Source organism: Pseudochaenichthys georgianus, chromosome 4, assembly GCF_902827115.2.
Source record: "Pseudochaenichthys georgianus chromosome 4, fPseGeo1.2, whole genome shotgun sequence".
In the NCBI taxonomy this organism is placed as follows: Eukaryota; Metazoa; Chordata; class Actinopteri; order Perciformes; family Channichthyidae; genus Pseudochaenichthys; species Pseudochaenichthys georgianus.
Genome location: NC_047506.1, coordinates 24,961,927 through 24,988,365, shown reverse-complemented (window position 1 = coordinate 24,988,365; position 26,439 = coordinate 24,961,927). Strand labels below are relative to the sequence as shown.

The 26,439-nt window shown below is 39.2% G+C and overlaps 4 protein-coding genes across 5 annotated transcripts in view; 1 reads left to right on the top strand and 3 right to left on the bottom strand.

Moving 5' to 3' along the window:
- Positions 1-6,581: 6,581 nt before the first annotated feature.
- Positions 6,582-12,513, bottom strand: ncbp2 (nuclear cap binding protein subunit 2). The gene is made up of 5 exons (XM_034081212.2): positions 12,290-12,513; positions 11,792-11,878; positions 10,881-10,975; positions 9,060-9,198; positions 6,582-7,143 (listed from the first exon to the last, which is right to left on the bottom strand). Exons 1-5 carry the CDS (start codon positions 12,362-12,364, stop codon positions 7,045-7,047), a joined length of 495 nt encoding a protein of 164 aa, XP_033937103.1. The 5' UTR covers positions 12,365-12,513; the 3' UTR covers positions 6,582-7,044.
- Positions 12,514-13,051: 538 nt separating this feature from the next.
- On the bottom strand, positions 13,052-14,837 carry fkbp2 (FKBP prolyl isomerase 2). Its single transcript, XM_034080845.2, has 2 exons — positions 14,288-14,837; positions 13,052-13,487 (listed from the first exon to the last, which is right to left on the bottom strand). The coding sequence occupies exon 1, from the start codon at positions 14,731-14,733 to the stop codon at positions 14,317-14,319; it is 417 nt and encodes a 138-aa protein (XP_033936736.1). The 5' UTR covers positions 14,734-14,837; the 3' UTR covers positions 13,052-13,487; positions 14,288-14,316.
- On the top strand, positions 14,781-16,260 carry LOC117445297 (protein NCBP2AS2-like). Of its 2 annotated transcripts, none has more exons than XM_034080848.1 (2): positions 14,781-14,863; positions 15,242-16,260. In XM_034080848.1, exon 2 carries the CDS (start codon positions 15,328-15,330, stop codon positions 15,631-15,633), a length of 306 nt encoding a protein of 101 aa, XP_033936739.1. In that variant the 5' UTR covers positions 14,781-14,863; positions 15,242-15,327; the 3' UTR covers positions 15,634-16,260. The 2 variants fall into 2 exon arrangements, with proteins under 2 accessions (XP_033936739.1, XP_033936737.1); XM_034080846.2 differs by lacking the exon at positions 14,781-14,863 and adding an exon at positions 14,938-15,096.
- A 92-nt stretch (positions 16,261-16,352) lies between these two features.
- Positions 16,353-26,439, bottom strand: part of meltf (melanotransferrin) — a 10,605-nt gene continuing 518 nt past the window's right edge. Inside the window, exons 2-16 of the mRNA XM_034080844.2 lie at positions 25,913-26,067; positions 25,131-25,230; positions 24,159-24,344; positions 23,918-24,074; positions 23,480-23,547; positions 23,178-23,362; positions 22,692-22,857; positions 22,395-22,537; positions 21,802-21,898; positions 21,514-21,708; positions 20,711-20,864; positions 20,211-20,278; positions 19,940-20,124; positions 19,386-19,578; positions 16,353-18,886 (exon numbers count right to left, since the gene is read on the bottom strand). Coding sequence (XP_033936735.1) covers positions 18,819-18,886; positions 19,386-19,578; positions 19,940-20,124; positions 20,211-20,278; positions 20,711-20,864; positions 21,514-21,708; positions 21,802-21,898; positions 22,395-22,537; positions 22,692-22,857; positions 23,178-23,362; positions 23,480-23,547; positions 23,918-24,074; positions 24,159-24,344; positions 25,131-25,230; positions 25,913-26,067 — 2,120 coding nt within the window. The 3' untranslated portion in view covers positions 16,353-18,818. The remainder of the gene's footprint in view (positions 18,887-19,385; positions 19,579-19,939; positions 20,125-20,210; positions 20,279-20,710; positions 20,865-21,513; positions 21,709-21,801; positions 21,899-22,394; positions 22,538-22,691; positions 22,858-23,177; positions 23,363-23,479; positions 23,548-23,917; positions 24,075-24,158; positions 24,345-25,130; positions 25,231-25,912; positions 26,068-26,439) is intronic.

The window sequence follows — 26,439 nt, the reverse complement described above, 5'->3', positions numbered from 1 at the left end:
CACTTAATTGTGGTTGTTGCTCTTATCACACTCTGGTGAGCACAGTCTAATTAATGCCTCAAGCCAAGTTTGTTCTGCCTCCTTTGGGTCGTTTGGACATTAAGTCAAATATAAACTCCTTGTTAGTCGTAAGGCAGGCCCTGGTGGCCATGAAGTTTCCCTAACATTAACCAAAACATACAAATTTCCAAAACTAATGAAGAAACCTTTGAAGAAGGTCCAAACTCATGCAGCAACGGCAGATATATCCTAACTTCTGTCATGGTTTGAGTAAAGCTCCACAAATATTGAATCCAGCCAATACCAATTTCTTTGCAAAAAAAAGCAAAACAAAAACTGGTAAAAGACTATATCATTCACAAGGCAATGGCATGACTCCATACTTTTTACATACAGATTTGTAGTCTGAGATGTGGATGAAAGATCTGATGAGTAGCCATGACATCGAGTCAAAATGATGATGACTATTACTATGATTGTTTTTGCATACATTGGAGTCACAAAAGACAAAACACTAATGAATAGTAAATAGATCTTGATGACAGCCATACAGACTCATGGTACAATTAATCCAGATGTTAAACTTGTCTGATTATGCAGAAATGACGGGCTATAATGTCTGTAATTTTAGCATCATCTTTCCTCCTTTTTAGACAAGAGTTGTCGAGAGTTTACACGTCAGCAACCAAATATGCTATCCAGGATAGTGAGAATGCGATTGTTTGAGAACCTTGACCCATTTAAGAAAATAACATTATTTCCAATTTGACTCTCAATTCTAATAATGTGTTTCCTGTAACCCTCGTTGGATTCGCTTTGGGTTCCGCTGCTCTTAGTGTATTTAATACAGCTCCAGGATTTTTTCGTCTAATCAAATGAAAATAATATTCCTTTAATCTTCTTCTTCCTGACACGACACACCTCCCACCCGGGCCATTTCCTCCACACGGCACACTTCTGTTATAGCAGATACATCTTTCATCTTAGTCAATCTCTTGCTGATAGCTGGAGGGGTTGATCTGTGGCACAAACCCACTGAGACAGAGGGAGAATCAACAATAAACATGCCTAAATTGGAAATGCATCAGGGCATTTGTCCATCCAAAAAGCCACACATTCCAAATTCCCTTGACAACCAAATAAAAGCTGTTTTCCCCGATCAAAGTAGGAAACATATTTCAAGGATCATTACTCTGTTCACCAACGATGATTTTATAGTGTTGTCTTGAAGTCTTGCCATTAATTTCAGTGACATGAAACTCGTGTTTTCATGATCCCTACGTCACCCCTTCATGGGATGACAGATGAAACAAAGCAAATGCAACAGCAGATGATGAAATGCTGTACAAGGTGCCTTTGAAGCCTCGACACAAAGCTCCACATGTTAAATCATTTTCAGCGATTCCTCTTCAGCCTTATCGCACCACACTGCTCAGTCTCAATCTAGACCGACACTAATGCTCACATTTAGGCTGAATATAAAAGCATGCCACCAGACAAAACACCCCATTTCCAACAAATACTTCCCCCATGGCTAAATGTCAAGCTACTTTGGCTTCTTTGTGGGCATGCTTCTGCTCTTTGGTGTAGATGTGTTTCCAATTCAGTCCTCACAGAGAAGTGAATAACGGTGCTCAATAACAGGATATCAGCATATAAGTCGCTGTTTGAAAAGCCAGTGGCTGATATTATTCTCTTAGTGCATATAAAATATGGAGGAGGTTAATGTTTTTTCAGATGCATTATATAGGTTTGCCCTTACATAAAATGTATTCCTTCTCTGCTATGTTTCCATCTCTTAATCACAAGACTTATCTTTTCAAATGGAGAAAGAAATGAAAAATGAATATAAATGTATATCCTTTACTTATTTAAGTACTGTTTAAATGATGTGCTTAGTAATGTAAATAGTCCCCATACAGTGTTCATTTGGGGTCTTTTCAGAACACATGAGAGAGAAATGATAAACCAATACTTTTATGACATTATATTGTATATTATGAAAACCTTTTTTTTCCTCTAGATTTCAAGTTCTGTTTATAGGTTTTATACATCCAATGTTATGTTTAAGTTTAGTGGTCATTTCTTTCAACCCAACAATGAGAAATGCTTTCTTCCGCAATCCATCTTATAGGTCAAAACATCACACCTCTGTTTCTTCTTGCACTATTTTTTGTTTTGTTTTATGTCCTATACAGTATATAACTATGTTGCATTGTTGGAAGAGCTTGGGACTTAATATTCTACACTGCAGCTACTGTGCATATGACAAAGCCTTTCAATCTTGTAATCTTGAATCTTGTAAAATCGTAAGCATAACGTACTCTATTCCGTACTATTAACGGAATTAAATAAACTGTGAGTCATCCTCTTTGTCCTGACAGACTACTGCACAGTGCCAAATGTAGATTAGACACAAAATAAGGTTATTAATAAGGACACAACTGATGCATTATCAGATATAAAATCTAAATCAAATATATACCACATGGCCAAAAGAGTACTGAAAGGCCAACTAGTACAGTGCACAGCTGAACATTGCAGCCATACATAATTGTTGAACATTAATTCCTAAACTATGGGCATATGATGCATCCTCTCTTTTGTGAAAGCTTTCCACAAGGCGGTGGAGGCTGATTTGCACCCATTCAGCCACGAGAGCATTAGTAACATAACGATGGGCGATAATGTCTGGCTCACAATCAGCGTTCCAGTTCATTATAAATGGGGTTGAGGTCAAGGCTCTGTGAGGGCGAGTCAAGTGCTTTCAAACTCAAATCTAAAATGATCTTTGCCATTGTCACAGCAGAAAGTGAACTTTCTAAAGCTGCCACAAAGTTTGAAGCACACTATGATAATATTTCCTAAAAAAACCTGTATAGAAAATTCCCAGAGATTAGAGGATGTGCATAGGGGTGAACGGAGATTGAGCAAGTGATCTGCTGGTGTATTAAGTCTGCTTATCCAGGAGTGAATATTATTATGAATTAATGACCAGGTCAGGGAGTATCATCACGCTGACAGTGAGAGCTGTTGTTCTTCATTGTGATGGGCGATCATTATCTAACTGCATCATCTGTAAGCAGCCAATGACAAGCTGCCTTAGTAATGAGCTTATCAGTGAGACAAAGCAGAGGATTTGAATGGAATTTTCCCCCATATTTCCAAACAGCCCTCTCATTTGCATAAACGTCTCATTAATTCTGGGTTTGGCCTCGGCACGGTCTAATTCTCACTTGACCCCTTTTGAACTGCGCTATGATAACAGCTAATGTTGTAAATGTGCAAGAAGCGTGTCATGCGGGGCCTCGTGAGCTTTACCTCCTCTGCTGCAGAAGAAATTAAGTAGATGAACCCCCAGGCTCACTCAAAATGTCATAAATCATAACTTCAATGCAAAGAGCTTTTATGGATCATGAACAGGTTCTTTATGTTTTTAAGGGCAGATTTTAAACCTTTTACAATCCTTTCTGCTGTTGAGGCCACAGTTCCTTTTAACCCAACTTCAGTGTAATAAAGAAAGGCCTGAAATCGTTGGGGTCTCGGCAAAGAAGAAAACGGTTCCCTAAAACTCTTCGTTTATTCTATTCATTCATTTCAATGATGAAGGATATTAGCTAGCACAACAAAAAAATGAATGTTTTATATAAAGTGGTTTGGATCAGTTTGGTCATGTTTTCACTACTACTACTACTACTACTACTACTACTACTACTACTATTATGTAGTGGTGTTATCTCTGTTTAATTCAACTGATTAAACAACACTATTTAGAACATTTCACCATTATGTTTAGCTATTTAGCTAACTTTAAAAACTCGTTTATCTCACCAAAATTACAGTTGAGCAATGTAACATTCAGATAATTCAACCAACAAATGAAGGACTCAAACAGAGACTGATACTTACCAGGGAGCCAGGTAGGATAAAGGGACATTTACTGCCAACAGTCTGAAAAATCCATGACAGTTGAGCTGGTAAAGAACAGGCAACAAAACAGGGACAGGTTATGTACAAGGTCTGGTTCAAAAGGCTGAAAAGCAAAGGCATATCTAACATTGAAAGTCTGTCTGGGGAGGAGTAGGTAATGGATGTGCTATACACTTCAGGGCTGATGAGATCAAGTGGAAACAGGTGAATGAAAGAGTCAGGTGACAGGACAGGTGAGAAAGTCTGAGGGCATCTGGTGGACGGATGGAGAATGCAGGAGGAGTGAGGATGTGGCTGAAGGCAGAAAGACTGTGACAAGCAAATTTAGCTTACTGTTCTACGTGTATGCTCACTTGCTTTTCGACTTATCTGCTTACTTCCTGAGTATTTTCATGCTCTATCACTGCGGCTTCAGGTCTACAACTGACTCAAGCTGGTATTTTATTGCTATTTTGACAATACATTTACTAGATATCAGCATCAAACAAATCTGTAGTCCTATTTGTATTTTCTTTCTGTGGTTTAAAATAAATTAAATCATAATGTGTTGAGCTACACCACAATCCTTTCATGTGCCATGGCAGTTATCCAGCAGCCTTGGTTGGGATTCCCCTTTTTCAAATAGATGTGTTCATTCTTCTCATGATAGAAAGGAAAGTTTCTCTCATCACATTGAGAACCTTGAGCACCAATCAAAAGTGCATGGCTGTTGATTCACTGTCACATTTCTGTGTCCCTTTTTATCCTCCAAGGAACTCCACTTCCTCTTCTGCCATCTTGTGTTCATTTTCGAAACCTGCTACACGGATAGGATGTGATTTAGAGTAAGATGTGGTAGCTGATGGCAGGAATATAACGATAAAAATGTCTAAAGTTGAGCCAATTTTAAAGCATGAGTTTAGTATTCTGCTACTCACTCCCCTGCTGAGCTCATCCTGAGATAGGAGCCCAGCTGCCTGCTCGGAAACTGCCAGGATACCATGCTCTTTATTACACGTGGAATGAGGACTGTGTAGGAACGCAGCCCTCTAAAACTGAGCAGCAAGATGATCATCACTGTAATCACAAGCCTGTTTTGCTTGGCTGATAAGATAAAGGAGAGGCTGTCCTCAACCTGAACTTTGCCGGCTCCCAAAAGTTGTTATTGATGCAATGCTCTGAATTACACTTCAATTAGGATATGATACCATAATTAACATCCATGTCCATTTAATATTTACAAAACTATGCAAAGAGTATGGACATTATCTAAACTGTATCAGTAGACGTGTTATTAAAAAATGCAGAAGATTGGTGCATGACAAAATAAAACATAAACCCAAATTACAATTTCCCTGCACTTTAACATTTGTAGTTACAATGTGTTTAATAATATTACATGTTACTTGTAATGTAACAATGAAGTGTTAGCATGAGGCAAACAGAACATGTATGATCCTTTTCACGTTTTGTAAAGACACATTTAACAGTATGCTTTATTGAGAAAAGCAAGGATTAAACATACTGTTGATAACCAACTATGGGTATGATTCTCGCTTCGGGTGCGAGAGGTCCCGGGTTCAAATCCCGGACAAGCCCTGATTTAAAGAAACTTAGTTTAATGGCATAGCGGCTGAGACATTGACCTCTGATTATCACTAACATCTGATGTATTCCTCTCCTGGAAATAATTATTACAGAACTGGAAGTGTAAGAATTACTTAAAAATGTTTTGCTAATGTTTAGAGGCCATCTGGCTTGTCTTCATTTAGCTTTAAAGAAGATAGAATCAAGGAAACAAAGCTATTCTGAGATCCGAATATATATAAACTGTTTTTACCAGCATTTGTATACGAAATAATAAGACTTTGTCTTATAAGAAATGAGTCACTAGTTACAAACCCCAACTTTGTTTTGGATAAACAGACCATATACTATTTCCATTCACTCTCACCAGCAGCAGATTCCAACAGCGGGACACTGATTTATCTAAACCCTACTTTCCAGCACAAGACAGCAGACTGACAAAGTACAAGATAGCTGGTAAACTTTGTGATGTGAGCTAAATATTTCCCTCATGAGAAAGTTAGGACATAACACCTAAAAAGAACCTAAAGGTAGAGCAAATATCAGTTGGACAAAAACACTCCAAAGCAGTAATGATTGCTAGGTCTGCAGGACGTTAATACAAGCGGCTGTCTGTATTTAAAATAGGGGATTTGTTAGTGATGGGAATGGAAATTATTTCCCCAGGCCAAAGTATCTATTAATCCTTAACCCTCCGGTATCACTGTGGATGTTTTTGTCCATATGGGTCATTTTTCACTTTGCAATAACTTTGGTTGTGTTGGTGCAAATGGCCTGGTTTTTTGTAACAAGGCTATTTTCTCTATCTATTTTGGAATTCCAATTTCAATTTTTGAAATCGATCTTTAATTCACTGTGTAACAAATCAATTTGCGTAGTCCAAACGAATGATACCAGAGGGTTAAGGTTTAAGGGACAACATCACTTGTTTCTGCTTAGTTTGCAAAACACAGACAAGACAACACATGTGTGTATTTATGCAATAATATGTTAATGTATTCTCCCCTAAAAGGCCTACGTTAAATTTAAGACTATTAGATTAAAATCTCATATATGGTGACAAGGACAAGAAAACATGACTCATCAAAAATGAAAATCTTTATTTAAAAAAAGCATACCCAATTTGGGACACCAAGTTTCATTTGTGGAAACCAGTTAAGATAACAGAATGCATCCTTTCTATTCGTTCAGAGGATTGCCTTTAACCCAACGTTGAGACAAAACAACATCCTTAAACAGTCTTGTTATTTGACACATCACCAACTCAGTCACCACATATCATCAGAGCCTCTCCCAGCCTGAAAGGGAGTTGTCTATGCACAAATAAAAACACAGTGAGTTTGGAGTTTGGCTTGCGATAACTTGTAAACTGTTAGCCGGTATGAAAGACAGAGAAAAAATAAATAAAAGCTGCTATTTTCCGGGCTCCAGTGGTCCGTGCAGACCAGCTGGAGAGCTGTAATGGTTACACAGCGACTAACTGTCTGTGGTAGCATGATGTGGTTATGGTCCAGGACTGAGAGGGGGGACACCTGCAGTGGGGTTCAGTTAAAAACTATTCTGAACCTCCGCGCCTCGATGTTGCGAAGCCAGCTTACCGTAGCCGCCTCTGGCCGGGTCGTAGTCCTGCCTGTACTCATCTCTCACCTACAGGAGGAACACAATCAGAGGGTTACAGTAAATACACATGATTCATTATTTTAATGCTGGGGGTCAAAATCATTTATATAATTATGTGCAATTGGCTCTATTTTTCACCCCCAATAAACCAGTTCTTAGTACAATATTTATGCTTCTTCATTAACACACGGCCAGAAAGCTTATTGTGCAGCAATACAACCCATTTGACATGATTATGCATTAGTTAAACGCATAATATCTTTCATTTTTCAAATGCCATGCTATATTAATGCCGTCTCTACAAATTTATTTTTGGACAAGACTTTCTAAATATCATACTGGTGTTTTCAAATGTCATAATGTAGTGTGTTGATTTTTTTTCTCCGTAAATGGCATCATTTAAATACCATAGCACGCTGTGTTTTATATTGTTTTCCAAAACTTTTCAATATGAAGGACACAAATGAAAAGGCAGGAGATCCAGAACACCACCATATTTTGTACACACAAATGTTTGGTTTGCTGATATGTAGGCTGTTTATTTTAAGCCAATAAACCATTCGGTGCATCTCGCTGAACTGTATCTATCTTAAAGAGCCTGTGACAGCCTCCCAACAACTGTTGTGCAATGGAATATTGGGCTACTAATCACCTCGAACCGTCAGTTTCAAAAAAGAAGGTGCGATACCGTTCCGATAAATATCAATAATTTCGAACATCGCGGGGAAATTCCTTCGACTCATTTTGAAGTTTTGGGGGAAGCCGAAAGTGACGTCAATGCGGGAATGCTTCACTGTGCGACGAGAGAGCCAAACACGGACAAAGTGTGTTGTTATGCGTAGAAATGGTGAATTACTGAGTTTAGGCACGTTAATAACGTTTTAATGAGGTTGACTACAGTATATTCATATTTGTCAGCGCTTTCATGTCAATTCGGCAAACATAAACATGATGAAGATGATGATTAAATTAGGATTAAAAATCGGAGCTGCTGAATTTCCTCCCGTCAGATGTGATATAAAAACAAATCGATTATATTTGTAGTTGTAAACTCAAGTGGATGAAACTACATTTATTAGTGCTTTCATGTCAATTCGGCGAACATATGATACATTAAATGATCGTGAGGATGATGATTTAAAAATCGTTTGTTTGAGCCGGTCTGCATTTCCTGATGAGAAAACAAACCAGATGCTTTTTGTAGTTGTAGTACACCAACATGGATTAAACGTGTTTTTTTTTACCACAATGTTGGGGAAATTAATGGATAAAATGCACGGATTATGATTATTATTATTATTATTATTCCCACTCCGATCGGGACACTAGGTCCACCGTTTCCCCGCAGCGAGGCTCCCCCGTTGACAGTTTACGTGGGCTGAGCTGGGTGCAGTGGAGGACTGGCCATCGGGACGAATCCCGATGGGCCGGTACCGAAGTGGGCCGGTCGGATAAGTCACTAGCACATCCCCCACTCCCCCGTTGACAATTTACTCGCGGTACCGAAGTGGGCCGGTCGAGAGTCCCGGGATGATTTTTAGTCCCAGTCCACCACTGGCTACATGACCGTATGATCGCCCATATTGACGCACCTAATTCCTAAACTTCTAACAGATACAACATAAACCGATCCTTCAGCCTCATATGAGCTCTCAGCTGTGTGCGCCATCGTGCGTTTACATGCAGATGCTGGGATCCTGAACGGTGCAGCTGGAGCGCTGTGCCCGCAATGACGTCACACATCATTTGGCGGGACTTGAAGAATCCCCGAGAAGATCCAGAAAATGGTCAACATTGAAGGCAGATTAATGGTTATCAAAGTACAAATATCCAAAATCAGTTCAGTAACGGTTTTCAAGGGGACAATATTTACTCAAATTGATGGGTTTGGATGATGGGGAAACTCGTGTCACAGGCTCTTTAAGTGTCTGAATCATCCTCACCTGTCCTCCAGACTTTCCGCGGCCGTACTGCCGTCCCTCCTTGAAGCCGGCGTCCCAGTCTGTCCTGATGATACGGTCGTCCAGCCGTGTGCCGTTAATGAAGCGCATGGCGTTTTCTGCTCCTGTCCGGGTGTAGTATCTGGTAGAGCAGGAGTTACGGTCTGTTGCAGGCTAATACACTTAGAAAACATGATCACTTTAAGCTATAGTCAGGCATGAAAACGGGTCAGGGGTGAAAAAGGTGAGAAGTATATTATCCCTCTAGGGGGGCCGGGGGCATGCTCCCCCGGAAGAACATTTTGAATATTCCATATTTTAAAGCATCAATCTGATGCATTTTGAGATGCATTTTTTTGCCAACCTGGGGAGAGCTGGAGAAACTTAACTTCAGCCATGAGTCAAAAATATTATGGCCTCCTTACTAAGTATTATCAGGGATGCAAACTCATCAGGTATGGAAAAGGTGACAAGGACCCGAGCCCCCCGACCCCACGGAATATCGGCTTTAAAATGAGGAATAACAGCATTTATTTTAATTGTGTAGCAGTCAGTTTATAATTTTGGCAGCACTGTTGAGCATTTTGAAAATCTATTGTCATGCCTCTGTGCAAGGCTTAGTCTTTCTATCTTTATGGCATCTGGTGTAAAGTAACTAAATTCATAAACTCAAGTACTATACTTGGGTACAATTTTGAGATACTTGTACTTTATTTAAGTATTTCAATGTTTTGCTACTTTGTTCTTCTTCTCCTCTACAGTTCAGAGGTAAATGGTGTACTTTGACTCCACTACATGTATTAATACCTTTAGTTACTTTACAGATGTGAATGAATGATGTGAAATCTAATCAAGTGTTGAATCAGACTTTAGTTCCACCTGGAGTAAATCCACAAGCTACCCTGCAGTATACAAAGTCATTCAAACTAGCTGCACCTTTACCAGCTTTGAGAACACTTTCATGATCAATCATTATAAAACACATCATATATATTATTCTGAAATGGACCAATCTACACAACGACTACTTTTACTATATTTTGATGAGAATACTTTTCTACTTTTACTTGAGGAACATTTTGAATGCAGTACTTTTACTAACAGAGTATTCCTTCCTCCACTCCGGTACTTCTACTTTTACTCAAGTACAAGATCTGAGTACTTCTACTTTTACTCAAGTACAAGAGCTATACTTATACCACCTCCGTTTATAGCCTATGAAAAAAAAACTATTAGAAAACTAAGGCTAAAGCTAACGTTAGCAGATAGTGACAATGTATGCTAGCTAGCTAGCTCAACGATAATATTGCGACAGAAAAACTTTTCAGTGCACATCACGCTCTGCGCTCCGAACACCTGAACGGCCCGTTCTAACAGCTGTTCACCAGCGGTCCAGTCTGTGCCACAGTGACTCCGGACCGCACAGTTAATATTAACGAACGCACCCGTAGGTAATGTGGCTGCTGAAGCTAGACCATCATCGCGGAGCAGCAGAGCCGACAGGCAGGAAGACTCGAGCACACCGCTCGCGCTGCATTATAATATATAAAAAAAGAACACCATGCGTGTCATGATGGCACATAACAGCTCGCGGCCGCAGATTACTCCGGGCCTCAGACCCCCCCCATACCCCACAAATATTTTTATTGCAGATCTACATGAATCACACAAACGACCTATTTTGGATTCAAAACGGCGAATTTCGCCGAAAAGGTGAGTGATTTTCATGCCTGTGGTAAGATGTTAGTTAAACGTCAGCAGATTGTTGACAGATATGTGTGTTTGTTGTAGGTTAAATAAAGTATTTTTCATATAAAAGGATACTCTACAAAGCAGAATCCACAGGCTGTCTTTTTAACTTTATCCAGACCAATGATGATGCGCTTGACGTCTCCACCTTTAGAGAAGATATCGTGTACCTGCAGTTACAAAGAGAATACAAGTTATTATAACGATGATCTGTTGAGCATTAAATAATTACCTGTAAATACTTTTTAACAATTAAATTGGTTTAAAAAGTATACCGCCATTTCAATATGTTAAACTAGCTTTGTCTCTGATTTAAAAACATAAATGCAAACATTAAAGGTGGGGTAGGTAATTTTGGAGAAACCAGCTCCAGTGCGCTAGAATTTGAAAATACAGCCGGAAAAAATCTGCTACTTCCTTACAGAGCCCCTCCTCCAACACACACGAACGCGCACATGACCAATGAGGGCATGAGATAAGTTTGTGGATAGATGGAAGGCTGACAGGCAGGTAGGCCATCCAGTTACTTTAGCCGGCGGCTAAAATGATTGGTCGTGCTTTTTACAGTACTACGGCTTCCACAGATGACGTTTTTTTTTATGGATTTTTTTGTCAAAGCACTTAAGATATTCATTGCTATCGGGATGTTAAGAGCATTCCATGGAATATAACAAAAAGTGTACCTCGAGCCGGTTTCTCAAACGTACCTACCCCACCTTTAACCACACTCAAATCCAAATGATTACTGATCACTAACAGCTGTAATCACACGGCTTTGGGGACCTACTACAACAAGGCATATGCCATAACAACCCCAGTTTATACAGAAAAAAGTCATTATTTATTTGAACGGAGCCTAATTTCTCAGCTTATTAACATAAAATAACATGATTATGCGGTATTTGATTCTAAAAAACAGAACAGTGAGACTTATTGATTTAAATACTTGTTTGTGCACACAAATACTTATTTTTAGTGTTTCCTACCTGGTCCTCGGTAGAGTAGAAGGAGAGATTCCCAACATACAAAGTGTGGCTTTGCTTCAGCAGCTTCTCCTGTTCATAGCGGTTACCCTAAAAACACAAGCAACACCGTTAATTAAATGTGTACCTCATTATTCCATATATAAAGCACCTCAGTGGATTGACGTCAGGTATTTCTTGATTTCAAATCAACTCCGATTAACGTCTGAGAACTCCAGTGAGCGGCTTTGTTTAAATACAAACTCAATTACACGTTAAGCTACTGCAATGGAGACGCTTGCGGTAGAATGAAAAAAACCATGGTAATAAAATGTGGGTCAATAAGTTAATACATTATCATATCTTGAATGAGTTAAACCTAAGGTTACAAAGCAATAAACGCCTCCATACAAAGCGTGAGCTGCCCTCTCTGTTGTTAGCTAACTATAAGCTAACATGATAAACCGTCACTTTGACATTACAATAAATAATTCCAGTCTTTTAAACTAATTTGAAGCTCACCTTAAAATGTTGGTCTCTGTATTGACTGATATCGACGTAAGTGTCGCTATGCAACGCGTTTAATTTAGCAGACATGTTGAACAAATTGCAGAGAACCAGCCGAAGCGAGTCCCCAGGTTTTCGGCAACGCTGAGATAACTTCCGGTTTACTTGTCCGTCCAGAATATTGTCCGTACTTTCTTCATAGCAACCTGCGTGCGAGCTGCATTACCGCCCCTCCTGCTTCGGAGTGGGGCTCACTATCTGGGGGGGGGGGGATAAAAACATTCTATTTTGTTTAATGTAAATCAAATATGAAGGGCTTATAGACGTCGCTCATTCTGTAATACATTTCACATAAAAATCCAAAATCACAATTTACTGGAACCTAATTTTGAGACCTAAATATGGTCTAACATTTCCCGAATTAAAGTAGTTATAGCTAAATCCAAAATTGACACCCCTTACATTATATGATACACCAAATGTCTAATCCTCCATCCATTAAACTCATGGCTACAGAGAGAAGTGCCCCAGGTCACATGACGGAAGCTGGCAGTTGAAATGTGTGATGTGGTGCTTTTCTATTGGCTGCTGCCATCTGTGTCACTGGTAACTGAAAGACTGCTTTTTGTGTTTTCTTTTGGATATTTAAAGAACATTTTTAAAATAAATGTTATATATTTGAAATGGATAAATATAACCACACACTTTTCCCTATATATTTTATCTATGTGTATACAAAAAAAATGTTGTTCAACAAAACCACATCAGACTGCAAAGTTCCTCTTCAATTTAACATTTTATTGTCATTTATCAAATACTTAAAAAGTAAAAAACATGTATACTAAACCATCCTTTCCTGACTTATTCAACAACAACCAAAATTGTTCTATGAAAAGAATGTACAAATGATCACACTTATAAATCAGAGACAATTAGAAACACAGATGAACTGAAACTGCAGGGCATGTCTTTATTTCCAACCTGCAGCCAAATACTGTGTTTAGCTGCTCACTGCTCATAGTTTGTTAAGCACGGACATACATCACATCTTGTAATAACTTCAGACCAATAAATCAGAGCACAATGGGCAAAGCCAGTGAAACAAGGACAGTGGCTGTGCCAGGGGGTTGCTAACTCTACTCCCAGATTTTCCATGAAGTTCTTCATCAGAGGTCAGATAATCTCCACGTAATGCTGCAGCAGCTCCTGGAACCTGAAAGAAAATGGTAAAACTTTCAAATTTGAAATGTAATCCAAAAGGTGCAAAAAAGCACAGGTGTTGAAGGGGTTATATTTTGAAAAGACTCTTTTCAGTCAGAACCGTGACAACTACAAGAAATGTCTAGTTTTGTGTTCAATGGAGTTGGTTGGAGTTTGTCAACTTGTTCATCACTCTTTGGGAGTCTGTTTGCATCCATAGTTACATGGGTGTGACCGCAGACGGTTTACAAGTTTATTTCCTAATATTATGTATGAAGATTAAAGCATTTTGGGATTGGAAGCTGGTTCAACAGGTGTTTTCATTTAAAAAAAAAAGCTGAAACGCTTTGAAAATCTCAAAGTGGTGGGGCTTTAAGGGTCCCTTTATCGAGTTAAATTATGTAGAAACATTTTATCGAAAAAGCCAATATATATATATGTTTTTAATTAAGTCATAGTGGACGAACATGAAACACTGCAACATTGAGAGGTATTTACTTTATTTAAATGTCGCGAATATCTGTAACTGAGATTTAATAACATACATATTATTAACATGCGGCTTGTTTTTATATTTTTATTTTATTTATCATAATTTTGACGTATGTTTTCTGGGTTTACATTTATTTGTTGATGTAATTCTGAGCTCAGATGGTGCACCTCTAAATTCATTTGCATTTAATCAGATTACCCCACAGGAAACCGAGGCCATGTTGTTTTCCAGGCATGATGTAGGCCTACACAATGGATGGTGTTAAGGTAAGAATCGGAGGTATCCAAATCAGTGTAAACCACACATTTATAAAAACGTACGTTTCGAAAGTTCCCTCTTCTCCTGTTCATCACAGCTCGGATTTCCTCTCAATGCTGAGCAGCTCCACCTCGAAGATGAGCGTCGCTCCTCCGGGGATCTTTGGGGGAGCTCCCCTGTCTCCGTAGCCCAGCTCGGAGGGGATGACCAGCTTCCTCTTCTCGCCCTCGCACATTCCCAGCAGGCCTTGGTCCCAGCCTTTGATCACCTGACCGGTCCCCAGGGTGAAGGTGAAGGGCCTGTCGCGGGGGATGCTGCTGTCAAACTCAGTGCCATCCTCCAGCTTGCCGGTGTAGTGCATGTTCAGCACGTCTCCTTTGCGGGACTTGATGGGGCAGTTGTCGACTCGCTTCTTGATGCCGATCTGCAGCTTTTTCTTCTCGGCTCCGCTCATTGCCGCCGGGATCAGAGACAGCATGGTCACGGCGAAAAACAAAAGCAAACGCATGGCAGCGGTTCACAGTGTCCACGGGTTTAAGAGTTCAATTCTGAGATGACGAATCTCAGCGCTCCGTGTGCGAATGTTGGGAAGGATGATCAACGGAAACGAGCTGGGAAATCTGGCACTGAAAACGGATGTACGTATGATTCAACCGGACGCACTTTACTGAATGGTGTTACCACCTGAAACGTCCGGAAAATAATTTCCCATAAATTGAAGTTAGCTTCATATTGGTAGAGACGCAGTTGTGGATAAGTATACGTGCGGTTGAAATGTAAATGAATAGAACGTGAAACCAACTTCAGCCTCACTCTACTACAGTCTGTCTGTTATGTCATTGCGGCGGCGACCTAGTGGTGGTCACCTGAAGTAAGTCAGTAACTGTGTTATGTATACTTATTTACGCCACAACCCCAGTACACATGAATGTATAATCTACCGTCGGATATGATTATCTCCAGTTTACTAACGCTACACGTTGTTGTTGTTGTTGTTGTTGTTGTTGTCATTACAGGGCAGAAATACACGAAAGTGACGCGACCGCTAAGTTAGCGGTCTAAGCTAAAGTATCAAGAGGCTTCGGCAAAATATCTCGACACAATGCTCCTCCGGTTCTTATTCAACCTCCTCAACAACCACCGTGTTGTTGAGAAGTTGGCAGAGTCTCGTCCGATTCGCAGGGCGGCACAGATCACAGCCAACGCCATCACCAAGGCTCAGATAGCCGGTAAAGTAGCCTCTCAGCGGGTCCTGCAGTCTCAGACGATGCGGCAGGTGAAGCATGAGGCCGGCCAAGTCCCCGGGGACCTGGGGAAGATGGGCAGCATCCTGAAGAAAGTCAGAGACACCTTTGTGAATGAGGTGAAGCAGGGATGGAAGGACGGCTCCAAACAGATCAAGAAGTAAACACGACAGGCTGGATATAGGATGTCAAAGAGACTGTGAATACACTTTAGTGGGCGGTTATTGATAAGCTGAAACCATGGTGAATCAACAATGACTGGAGGAGGACATATGGGAAGTCATGTATAAACAATCTGCCTCATCCATGCACTATAACCGTGTGGTGGTAAACTGCAACATATTAGACACTGATCCAGTTTACAATCAGGGAGTGATTTAGAATATCTAAGGCCAGATAATATATGATGAACTGAGGTTTAACTGAATGAATTCACTGTATTTGCATTTCAGAGAATGCAGGGATGGAAAGTGTCTATTTTATCTTTACAAACAACTGTGGGACCCATTATAGATTTGGAAATGTTGACAATTCATAGTAATTTCATTAGACCCTGTTGAACAGCCTTTTATCTAGGTCTTGTCGGATTAATGTGAAATACCAAACCATCATTACCCAATGTGCACTATGACATATATCTACCCAAAATGCTTTTAAAGTAATGTACATACAGCTGTCTTGGTAAATCATTTGGTGGGTCAAAATGTACATATAGAGAAAGATGTGATGAGGATATGTATAGACATTATTCACCTTGTTGGTCCGATTGTAAAAATAAAGATTATAATGTATGACTGCTAGGAAATGACTGTTTAATCTGTATACATGTTTTAATTAGATCATAGGGAGATACATGTGTGTGTACCTATGCAAATGTAACCACTGAGGTCAATGACTGCCTTTAAGAAAGGTTGTGTCAGGTTAGCAGAGTCAGGAGTTCACAGTCCACTGCCTCCACAAGTTGTAACTCATAGTTCATCTGCATTCATCATTAGAGATATGCTGCAAAGGGTAAGAGACTAGATTGTATTGCTCCTACTGCTGTGGTAATGTATGTAATTATGCTTCCTTGCTCCGATTTCCCTTTGCCTTGACAAAACGTTGACCAAAATACTGTAGATACTTTCACAAAGAGCTACAATAATTATTCAATACATGTCTAAATGCTTTTCAGCATTGTTTTTTGTTGATTCATTAATTGTTTGAAGTAATATTTTTCAAGGACACATTTGATGATTTCAGCACAAATGCTAGAATGTGTTTCTTGTCAGTATAGACCATTTTTATATCAGTGAGACATGTCACCATGGGTCCTATGTAATTCCACTTTTGTGGATTAATCAAATAAATAGTGGGCAGATCAATTGATTATGAAAATAACTGTTAGTTCTACACTTAAACTTTAAAACAAAAACTGTTACTGCTGCAAATGTACCAGTCCTTTTTCAAATGGGAATAAATGTTTGTAGGGGCTTGGCTTGGTCAATATGACACACACATACACAGACACTCAGAGAATGGCCAAACTACATGCGTTTAAAATTGTTTTATTTAATTTGAAGCACAGAAAACAGCTCATTTAGGCAGTTTTATGTAGCAATACTTGTGCAGACTCACTGGTCTGGCAACTAAATATTAGTCACATGTTACATCATTTCACATAGAAATAAATCTCTATCAGTAGGAAGAGAATGCATTAGTTTCTGACAGCATGAGTCAGCACATGATATGGCATCTGAACATCATATACAAATACATCTCTTAACATAGGAAAATACACATCTATCACCCTTTTAAAACAGGAAACAGCATCAAGCAGCATGAATACAGTATACGACTTGAGCAAGTTAGTTTGAGTTAACACATTTCTGGAGTGAGTTGTTTGGGTTAGAGTACATGAGAGCAGATTTTATTTTACTCAGAAAGGTCTATCATAAACATTTATTTCCTATTAGCTATTATATTAATTGGACACAAATATTGCATTACTAAATATATCAAACCACAAACCGTTTTAAATCAAAACGGGATCAATGTATGTTTCCAAGTCAAACACAAGTGCAAGTAAACCCCTTTTTTAACTATGAAAGTTGAAGACACATTATTAAACCGTATTGTCTCCTCCTAATTAACACAAACTCCTCTTTGACTCAAAGCCTCCAAACAAACAAAATCCATTCACTCTCAGCACAAACCACAGGATGTTTTCTTTATGTTCTCCCCAAATCTGATGGAGCCTACTCCATGTGTTTCCAAATGTATGAAATGGAATGCTTACAAGGTGTGAGAAATGGCTGCAAGTGTATATATGCTGACTATCTGCTGCTAAAGCAGTTTCCATTTATGATCAAAATAATAAAATATAAGCCAGATTAATATATTCAACTTAATTTTAGGTGTTTGAGGAGAATACATGAAGCAGACAGCCTATGGATGAACACTCAACCACTCATCATCACACTATCCCCAGCACAGCTCTGTGTGGAGGCAACACTAGTGCATATTCCCTGATATGGCATTAGCTTATATTAGCGACACAGCCTAAACTAAAGAAAGGCTGTGTTAGTTAGTAGTACTCACACAGCAAGTGGCAGCAGAACGGAACAGCAATATGACTTCTATATTTACATAAAGCCTTTTAAAAATGTAGTTTTAAAGGTTCAATATGGCGAAAAGCTAAGCTAAAGGTAGGCGAAGCTAAGCTAATCAACTCCTGGCTCTAGCTCCAAACTCATAGAGCATTGTGTTACTCGTATTTAAAAGTAAGTAAGTAATATCAATTATATTACATCATAAATTGATCCCAATGTTATTAAGGACTCGTGTAAAAGTTCATCATCAGATTGTCGGTTCTTTGTCAAATTAGCTTCAGAGAGACGGGAATGAGCCACCGACTAAGGAAATGTAACAGGTGGCCGCATACACACTGATATGGCAGCCCACCTTCAGTAAACAAAGTGGCAGCAGCACATTCTCTCATCATGTCTGATTCACACAGGCTTTAAGTCTTTGGCAACTAAACTCTCTTATCTGCCACAATACCACGAGGCAATGTGCTTCCATCCAACACCAGCACCATTTAAATCCAAAGGCAGCTCCAACATGGCTCTCTAATATATAGCCTATATAAATATTTTAAAAAATGAGTAAGAAATTATGCAATTTGTAAGATCAAAAATAGTAGAAAGTTACAAACTGATAATTTCACTTAGAAACTTGAGAGAAAATTAACAAAATAATCAGGCATGGAGAGGGGGAAGTCATGGGAAGGTAAAGTGTTAATAGATTAGAAATAGAGAAAAAAAGTAATGAAAGTGAGTTGGAGACGTTGCTGGACGCCTGCAACACATTACATCCAGAGGTCGGTCAGCATGAAGCTGAACAAAGCCATCAGCAGCAGCAATACAGAGGACTTCACTGTAAGTACAAACAAAAAAAGAGATATTAAATATGTTGTAGGTAAGAAAACAATGGAAATCATTAGAAAGCTCCCCTATCTGTGTATTTATTTTATGACTGAATGATCTATATCCTAATTGCACTCCACTCTTCAGTTATACCGGTAATTACAAGAGGCTGCTATTTTGCTCATCCTTTTTTTTACTATCATACATAATGACACAATTGTAACTATCTGTCCTGTCCACATAGTTGACTTTAAAAAATGAATTAGCCTTTGCTAAAATATAGAACTACCGAATACATCGTTGATCTACTTGGCAGACCTGTTTAACGATTTAAAGTGATATCTAGACTCTAGACTGTCGGAGAAAAGATTTGCTTTCTTCACCCTTTTTTCAATTTACAACATTTCACTTGCTTTGGTTATCCCCACACAAATAAACATGAAAAGAAAAATCCCTCTGATTTACATTGGATAGGGTGGAGTGACTTTAGCTATTTTGTTTGTTTTTACCTGCACTGGATGAGTTACACTCCAGGTCAACCAGCGAGTCCATGTAGCCCTGGCCCAGCCACTCCTGGTAGGTCTTCCTGTCACCAACACCGACAAGGATAACAGTGGAGTCTTTGAAGATGAGGTCTGTGCCCTTGTACTCCTTCGAGTCAAACATCTTGAACTCAGTACCTGTATCACTGCCAAAATATGTCTATAGGGAAACAGAAATAAAAAGGAACTTAATAAACATCACAGACACCAGTTTCTTCCTAAATTCCAGTTAGCTGTTTCTGTTGGATTATATTGTCCAACAACATGCTTTCTGGCGCCCAAATAATAATTCTCAGACGTCAGAGCATATTTGATGCACCACCAAAAATCATCAAAACATCAAATCTCATACGAAAACCTACATTTGGTCTCAGAAATCTGTGAGTCCTTTACAGTGGAGAATCATTTATATAATTATTGTTTCAGATCTCTTTACTTGGTTGGCTTACACCCTCGGAATCAATCAGTACAGTGTTACAGACCGTACGCTGTATAAGCTAGAGACATATTAATAATTGTACCTGTGCACGGTCAAGTAGTCCATAGATGGCGTGGATGTTGGTGTCGGGTCGTACCATTACAGCGTGGGAGGGGACTCTGGCCAGGTTGCAGTGTCTGTACTGTGTTACCTCAGCTTTAGTGTCCTGAGAGCACAGCAGCTGGAAGTCTGTAGACAGGAGATCCACTGCCCACGTTTCACCATTACCTGAACAGACACAAAGAAAAATGATGTCCCTTAAAATTACAAGACTCTTATAAGAACATTTTATTTCTTGAAGTTTGTTGTCTCACCATCAGTATTTTGAAAGACAGTAGAATGTTTGATAAAAGCCACATCTCCATCTCCTTTTGCAAGACACCTGAAAGGACAGATAGACAGACACATGCAGTATGGGTGCAATGCTCAATACAATTGTATATTGGAGGCAATACAGTTGCTAATTAGAGAAGTTTTTACTGGTGCACTTTTCCCCAAAGTCCCATAAAATGGAGTTCAATCATCTGTGCAAAAGATGAGGATGAAGTTAATTTTAACTCCATGCTTTTCAGCAAGGAACATCCAATCACAGACCTTAAAATGATGTGACGTGGGTTATACATAATGATTAAAGTACTAATAGGGTCATTTTGAATGAATTAAGCAGCTGTAGCGCAGTCATTCTGTCAGAAATAGGTTTCTAACGGTCTAAATGTACCCATGTTCATTAACATGTATTATATTGTTGGGGATACAGAGACAAATTGGAGTGAAAAATGTAACTTTGATGCAGTGCAGGGGTTTGGGGTGTTACCTGAAGGCACCGTCGTATCCATCATACAGGTCTTTTCTCTTCTCACACTTGTTCTCTCCTGATTCGGTGCCCACACACAGCCCACACAGGTTGCTGGGTAAACCGGGCTGGTTTGCACCTGGTACGCAGCTTTTCTCAAAGAACCCTCCCACGGCTAGGCGTCATGGGAAACATAAAAAAATAGAAAGTCAAAGAATGGAAGAAAAAGCAAGACTTTTAAAACAAATGGGTTTTATAACGAACTGTCCATTCTTTACATGACAAATACTATACTATACTGTTTTTATAGTGTCTTGTTGTTTTTATATTGTCTTGTTGTTTTTATATTGTCTTGTTGTTGCGTGTTGGCACCTTGAGTCTATTGTAATTTCGTTGTACCTGTACAACGACAAATAAAGATCTATCTATCTATGACGTTTGTTTTACTTGCAGAAATGAGGACCATTCAGCCTGATACAATAGTTTTGTAATTTATAATGTGGCTTTCAGTAGCTTTCCTTTCTCAAGTAATCTTGATTGGGCGTGGTGTGGATCTTCGAGCATATCATCAAACATGTCAAGACAAATGCAAAGTTGACAGTGTGAGGGTTTAAATAGCATGTATTAATAATATAACACCAAATCCATTACATTTGAGTCAAATCCGCACAAACTTTGGTGGAAGTGAGGCGTGAGGCATTCTTTCCCAGTTGTAAAAACGACCTGCATGTTTGCATGAATGCTATTTTTTCTGAGTTCTGACTATTCTATCTCACACCACTACTACACACAGACACAGATTCACACACCAACATCCCACTGACCTTGAGGTATCTGACAGTGCTTAGGTGCTATCAGGCCTTTCTCCATCAGCATTGCTACGGGAACGTTCCAGCCAGCCGTGCGACCATATCCGGTGTGACAGGAGCGACGGCCACGCAGGTCGTCAAGGTTACGGATGTCAAAGCTACTCTTTTTCACCACTGCGACTGCATAGTACATGGAACCATCTCGGCTCTCTGGAGACAACAGAAACAACAACCTCTATCTCCTGCCTTTGTAACAAGAATGTGTGACTTTGCTTGTGTGAGTTTATGTGTTTGAAATCTTACCTGTGTAGCTCTCGCCGGTAGCAGGGACCAATCCGTACTCTTTTCCTGCTGTGTAGATGTAACCTCCATCCAAGGTGACGGCATCAGCCTCGTTGTTCTACACAATTACCGAAAGGAAGGGCAGAGATTGAGATGCCAGAACAGCTTATCACAGATGTGTTGGTGTTGCTCAAAGTATAGACCTACAGGTCTCAATTCAAGTCCAAGTCCTTCTAAACAAGTATTGGGCACAGGGTTAGTTTAATACATCTGAACAAAGAAAAACGCTTACGTCAAGGCTATATAGATGGTAATATCCATCTGTAGGTCTTCCATATTAGTCGCTAGAGGATGAATAATACTGACTTTACAGATCCCTAGACTTTTCCTTAATCAACACATTGTGGTTATCATCGGTTGTCAGTGCCAGAAACAAATGCGTCTTTCTCGCATGTCCTTACATAATGACTCCAGTTCAAACTTTTGGTAAGTGGTATTTAAGGTATAGTTTTAGAGTTTTTCCACCGTAGAGCACAGATACTGTGTTTTAATTTGAATTAAAGGAAATCACTGTAGGTGTTCTTCAGCAACCGCCAGCTGAAATCATCTGTTACCTTGATTCTCTTCATGCAGTCAGTCACAGAGTTCCCGTGGACGCATTTGATTTCTGGAGTCAGACCTTTGTTATGGAAGGCCACGCTCATGTCAGCACATTTCTGCTGCTCACCACTGGACAACACACACCAACGCAGGACACCTGGGATATTTGAAGATAGACAGGTGGGTTGTAAAGGAAGAAAGAAATATGAATTGATAGGTAGTTTTCCCAGTTAGCTAGCACGGTTATACATTTACTCATACATTTCACAAAGAAACTTCATAGAAATCAACTAGTGCCATTTTTGTTTCACCTTCAGCTTTACAGTCCATGGCTGTCAGAGCATCATGATAGTAGCGATGCATCCACTTCTCAGGGTCATTTGACTTGGCCCCCAGAAACATGGTGGATGACTCAGAGAAGAGAACAGTTCCTCCTCCGTAATCCATAGATGAAAACATGCCGAACTCTGACTTTTCCTGCAGATGACAAGTAGCACTCAATTCATCTCACACACAGAATCTCACAGTAATGAATGCTAGTCCGACTCCTTCAATGTGTCTCAATGTTAGAATCTTGAAGATTTTCTTCTCTTAAGTCACTATATATTGTCGTAAGAGGTAACACAATGGTGACTGAACCTATTGCCCAATGATGAGATTACAAACTGTTGGAACATTCTCAAAAAGTGCTCTTAACAATTGATATCAATCGAAATTACCGACAAAGAAATCCAAACAAGATCTTCAAGATTGTAACTTTAAGATACTTCCTGTTATTTGTGGATGTTTAGACGCACCAGTCCCTCCGTCAGCATGTTGAACACCACAGAGGGAGTGACGTCCATGCCAACAACAATTCCACGAAATGGGACGCGGACCAGGTGGCATCTATTCCATTGAGAGACAGGAGCTCTGGAGCCATCACGACACAACAGCTCATAATCCGCTGAGTTCCGTTTGGTTGCCCAGGAAGGAGTTTGATCTGGTGAAAATAATAACTGGTTAGCTAACAGACATGCTAATAAGCTAACAACAAAGTGGCTGAACATGTAACAATTGATGTGGTCATCTCTGATTGTACAGCTAACTAAGAGGTTACCATCAGTGTTTTCAGCGACAGTGGTGTGTTTGATGAAGGCCACCTCTCCTGCATCCTCAGTCAGACACCTACAGAGAAAACATGGTTTATATTAACACTCTAAACATTATCAGACATTAGGATTTATTTCAAATTGCTCAGTTAAGTGAATGGTTTTACAGACATTTTAAAAACATGTCCATTAAGATTGTGCTTTTTTTTGTAACCAAAACTTAACATTTTCCTAGCAAAGGCGCATTATTTTTCCAAAGGAAAGCCGTAAACTATATATTTTTTTGTTTATCGAAAACATAGTTTTTTAATTTATATTTCGATATGTTCAATGTGCTACTGTTTATAAAATGTTATTAAAGATGGAATGTCTCTAGATAGGTCCTGGAAGTAATTTACAAATATGTAAATACCCAGTTCTGCAGAACAGTAACTTCTGTGTGTTACCTAAAGGCTCCCGCGTAGCTGAAGTATAACTCTTTGTTGCTCATGTCACATTTGTTCAGTCCTTCACCATTTCCTTTGCACAGCTGACACAGAGATGCTGGATCACCTTCCTGGTTTGCTCCGGGGATACAGCTGGCATTGAAGAAATGTGCCACACCTGATGACACAAACACACAAAAGTCTCTCCAGCTTCCTGTATGTACACACATGCACACTTATTTATGTGAAGTGTATTTCCTACCCTGTGGGATGTTGCAGCCCACTACAGACATGTAGCCCTGGTCTATGAGGTATCCTAAAGGCATATTCCAGCCGGCTGTTCGCCCTTTCCCTGTGTGACAGCTCCTTTTTCCTGCCAGGTTGTTTATGCTGATGCCAGAATTTGCTTTCTTCACCACAGCAACTGCATAGTAGTTAGCACCGGTACCTGAGGCAGACAGAGCAGGTATAAAAACACACTTCACAATAACTGAGTACTAGCAATATATTACATGACATTTCTACTTTGAGATATAATGTAGGAAATCAGTGCTGACTACCACTCGTTTTTTTTTTTTAAATATCCCAGAGACAGGAGTAGTTGTTATAATCAGGTAACACGTGTGATAATTTAGCCTGCATTAAGTTGCTACAGGTTAACCATAATAAATGTGTTGCTTTCTTGCTATAAATACTCATAAAGACACTTTTATGTTTGTATAGAAAACAAAAATCTACAGCTAGTTGCTTAGCTTAGCTCAACAACTGGAAACAGGGAACAGCTAGCCTGGCTCTGTCCAATAGATAGTCCAACAACTTCTCATTACACCAACAGTTCTGGTTGTACATGTTAAACAAATTATACAGTGTTATGTGATTTTTAGCAGTTCTTAAAGGTGTATTATTTTCCGTTTGGACGGAGCTACTAGCTGTTGTTTCCAGTCTTCAGGCTAAGCTATATGGCCACCATGCTCGACTTCACACTAAGTGGTTCATCTTCTCATCTTTAAGCAATACAAAAACAGGAATATTTCCCAAAATACTAAACTATTCTTTTTAACATTACATACTAAAACAACATACTGAATTGGCTAACATGTTTTTTTTTAAGTTGCTTATTATCACACTGTGTGAATACAAGTGTGAAATCATGTTTCACACTTGTATCGTTATCTCTGTCTTCAACCATCTAACTGTGTTTGAGTTGCTTTTCAGATGAAATAAACATTCTAACCATCAATTTTTGATTCACTGGCAGCAATCTTAAAGGAGTTGGTTTTCCCCAATTTGTAGATGTCAGGGCTGAACATGGACACGGCATCTGCTTCTTTTTTCTGCAGTAACAGAGAAAGCAAAAAGATGAATAGTGTTATAAATATCAGGACATTTCCCCTATGTACTTAAGAGCCCCAATATTATAGATTGACAGGGACAGCTACACTTGTAGAACATTGTACAAAGAAACAATAACTATTTATGGTATGGTTTAAAACATCTAAACGTTTTGGAACAGAGACACTGGATTTGTTTACAATAAGAATGGGAAAGTCTAGCTAAATCTACACTTTAAGATTACACTTTTAAGATGAATGCTAAAAAGCATTTTCAGCATCATGTATTTCCTTATAGCCTAGCCTACATAGGACAATGCATTATTCAAACATTAAGGTTCGTGTTTTGCTCAGTTTCTGGTTACTAGGTTACTGTTGGCAGATCAGAAATCTTCAAGTCTGTGGTTGCCCTATGGACCCAGTGTGCTGCCTGATATCAGCTATAAAAAAGTTTATTGCAACTGTAAAAGTAGTTCCAGCCTTGTTATCTTATGCCTGATAGTGTGTTCTACCACTCAAAATATGTATTAATCTTTTAACAAGTCTTCTGGTGTCCTGACTGATACAGATTCATAGATTACTAAATAATAAGGTATTTTACACTGCAAATTATTGTATGATTTGCCTACTAAGGAACAACTACCATTTTTCAAAATTGCTTAAATTCCTCTAGCCCTATTCCGACCTGTAGTTTCTGAACGCAGCCCTCGATGGTCACTCCGTTGACACATCTCAGGGATGGACGGATCGAGGCTTTGGCGAAGGCCTCCGACATGGCCGAACATTTTCTTTGCTCTGCATCTGAGATGGTGCACCATCTGATGCTGCTCTGGCCAAACACTGAGAGAGAAACACAGACATCATTAAACTTTCCCACTAAATGAGTCATGAAAACATCCTGTCATCTCTAGAACTATCCTACTGCTGTGAAAATATTCTACCGTTTTCAATGTACTTGATTTCAAACGGTTACAATACAAATTGGAGGAATACAAAATAAATATGTTTAAAATATTTGTTTTCTAATGTTTCTATTCATTTCAAATACTGGAAAGTATTTTTTCTTCAGACCTCTAAAATTATCCAAATTATACACTTGTTGTCACCTTATGGTCATGTACATCAACAATAAATTGAGGTCAACTGGAAAATATGTTTAACATAATATAGATGATAATCTTGATAATCTTTCATTAAAACAAAAATACTATT

Bases quoted from the DNA above. Each gene is read 5' to 3' on its own strand.
- LOC117445297 (XM_034080848.1), top strand. From the start codon at position 15,328: ATGCTCCTCCGGTTCTTATTCAACCTCCTCAACAACCACCGTGTTGTT.
- ncbp2 (XM_034081212.2), bottom strand. From the start codon at position 12,364: ATGTCTGCTAAATTAAACGCGTTGCATAGCGACACTTACGTCGATATC. The intron at 10,976-11,791 runs GTAGGAAACACT...TTGTAACTGCAG, and splicing joins TCTACTCTACCGAGGACCAG to GTACACGATATCTTCTCTAA. The intron at 9,199-10,880 runs GTATCCTTTTAT...CTGCTCTACCAG, and splicing joins TGTGGATTCTGCTTTGTAGA to ATACTACACCCGGACAGGAG.
- fkbp2 (XM_034080845.2), bottom strand. From the start codon at position 14,733: ATGCGTTTGCTTTTGTTTTTCGCCGTGACCATGCTGTCTCTGATCCCG.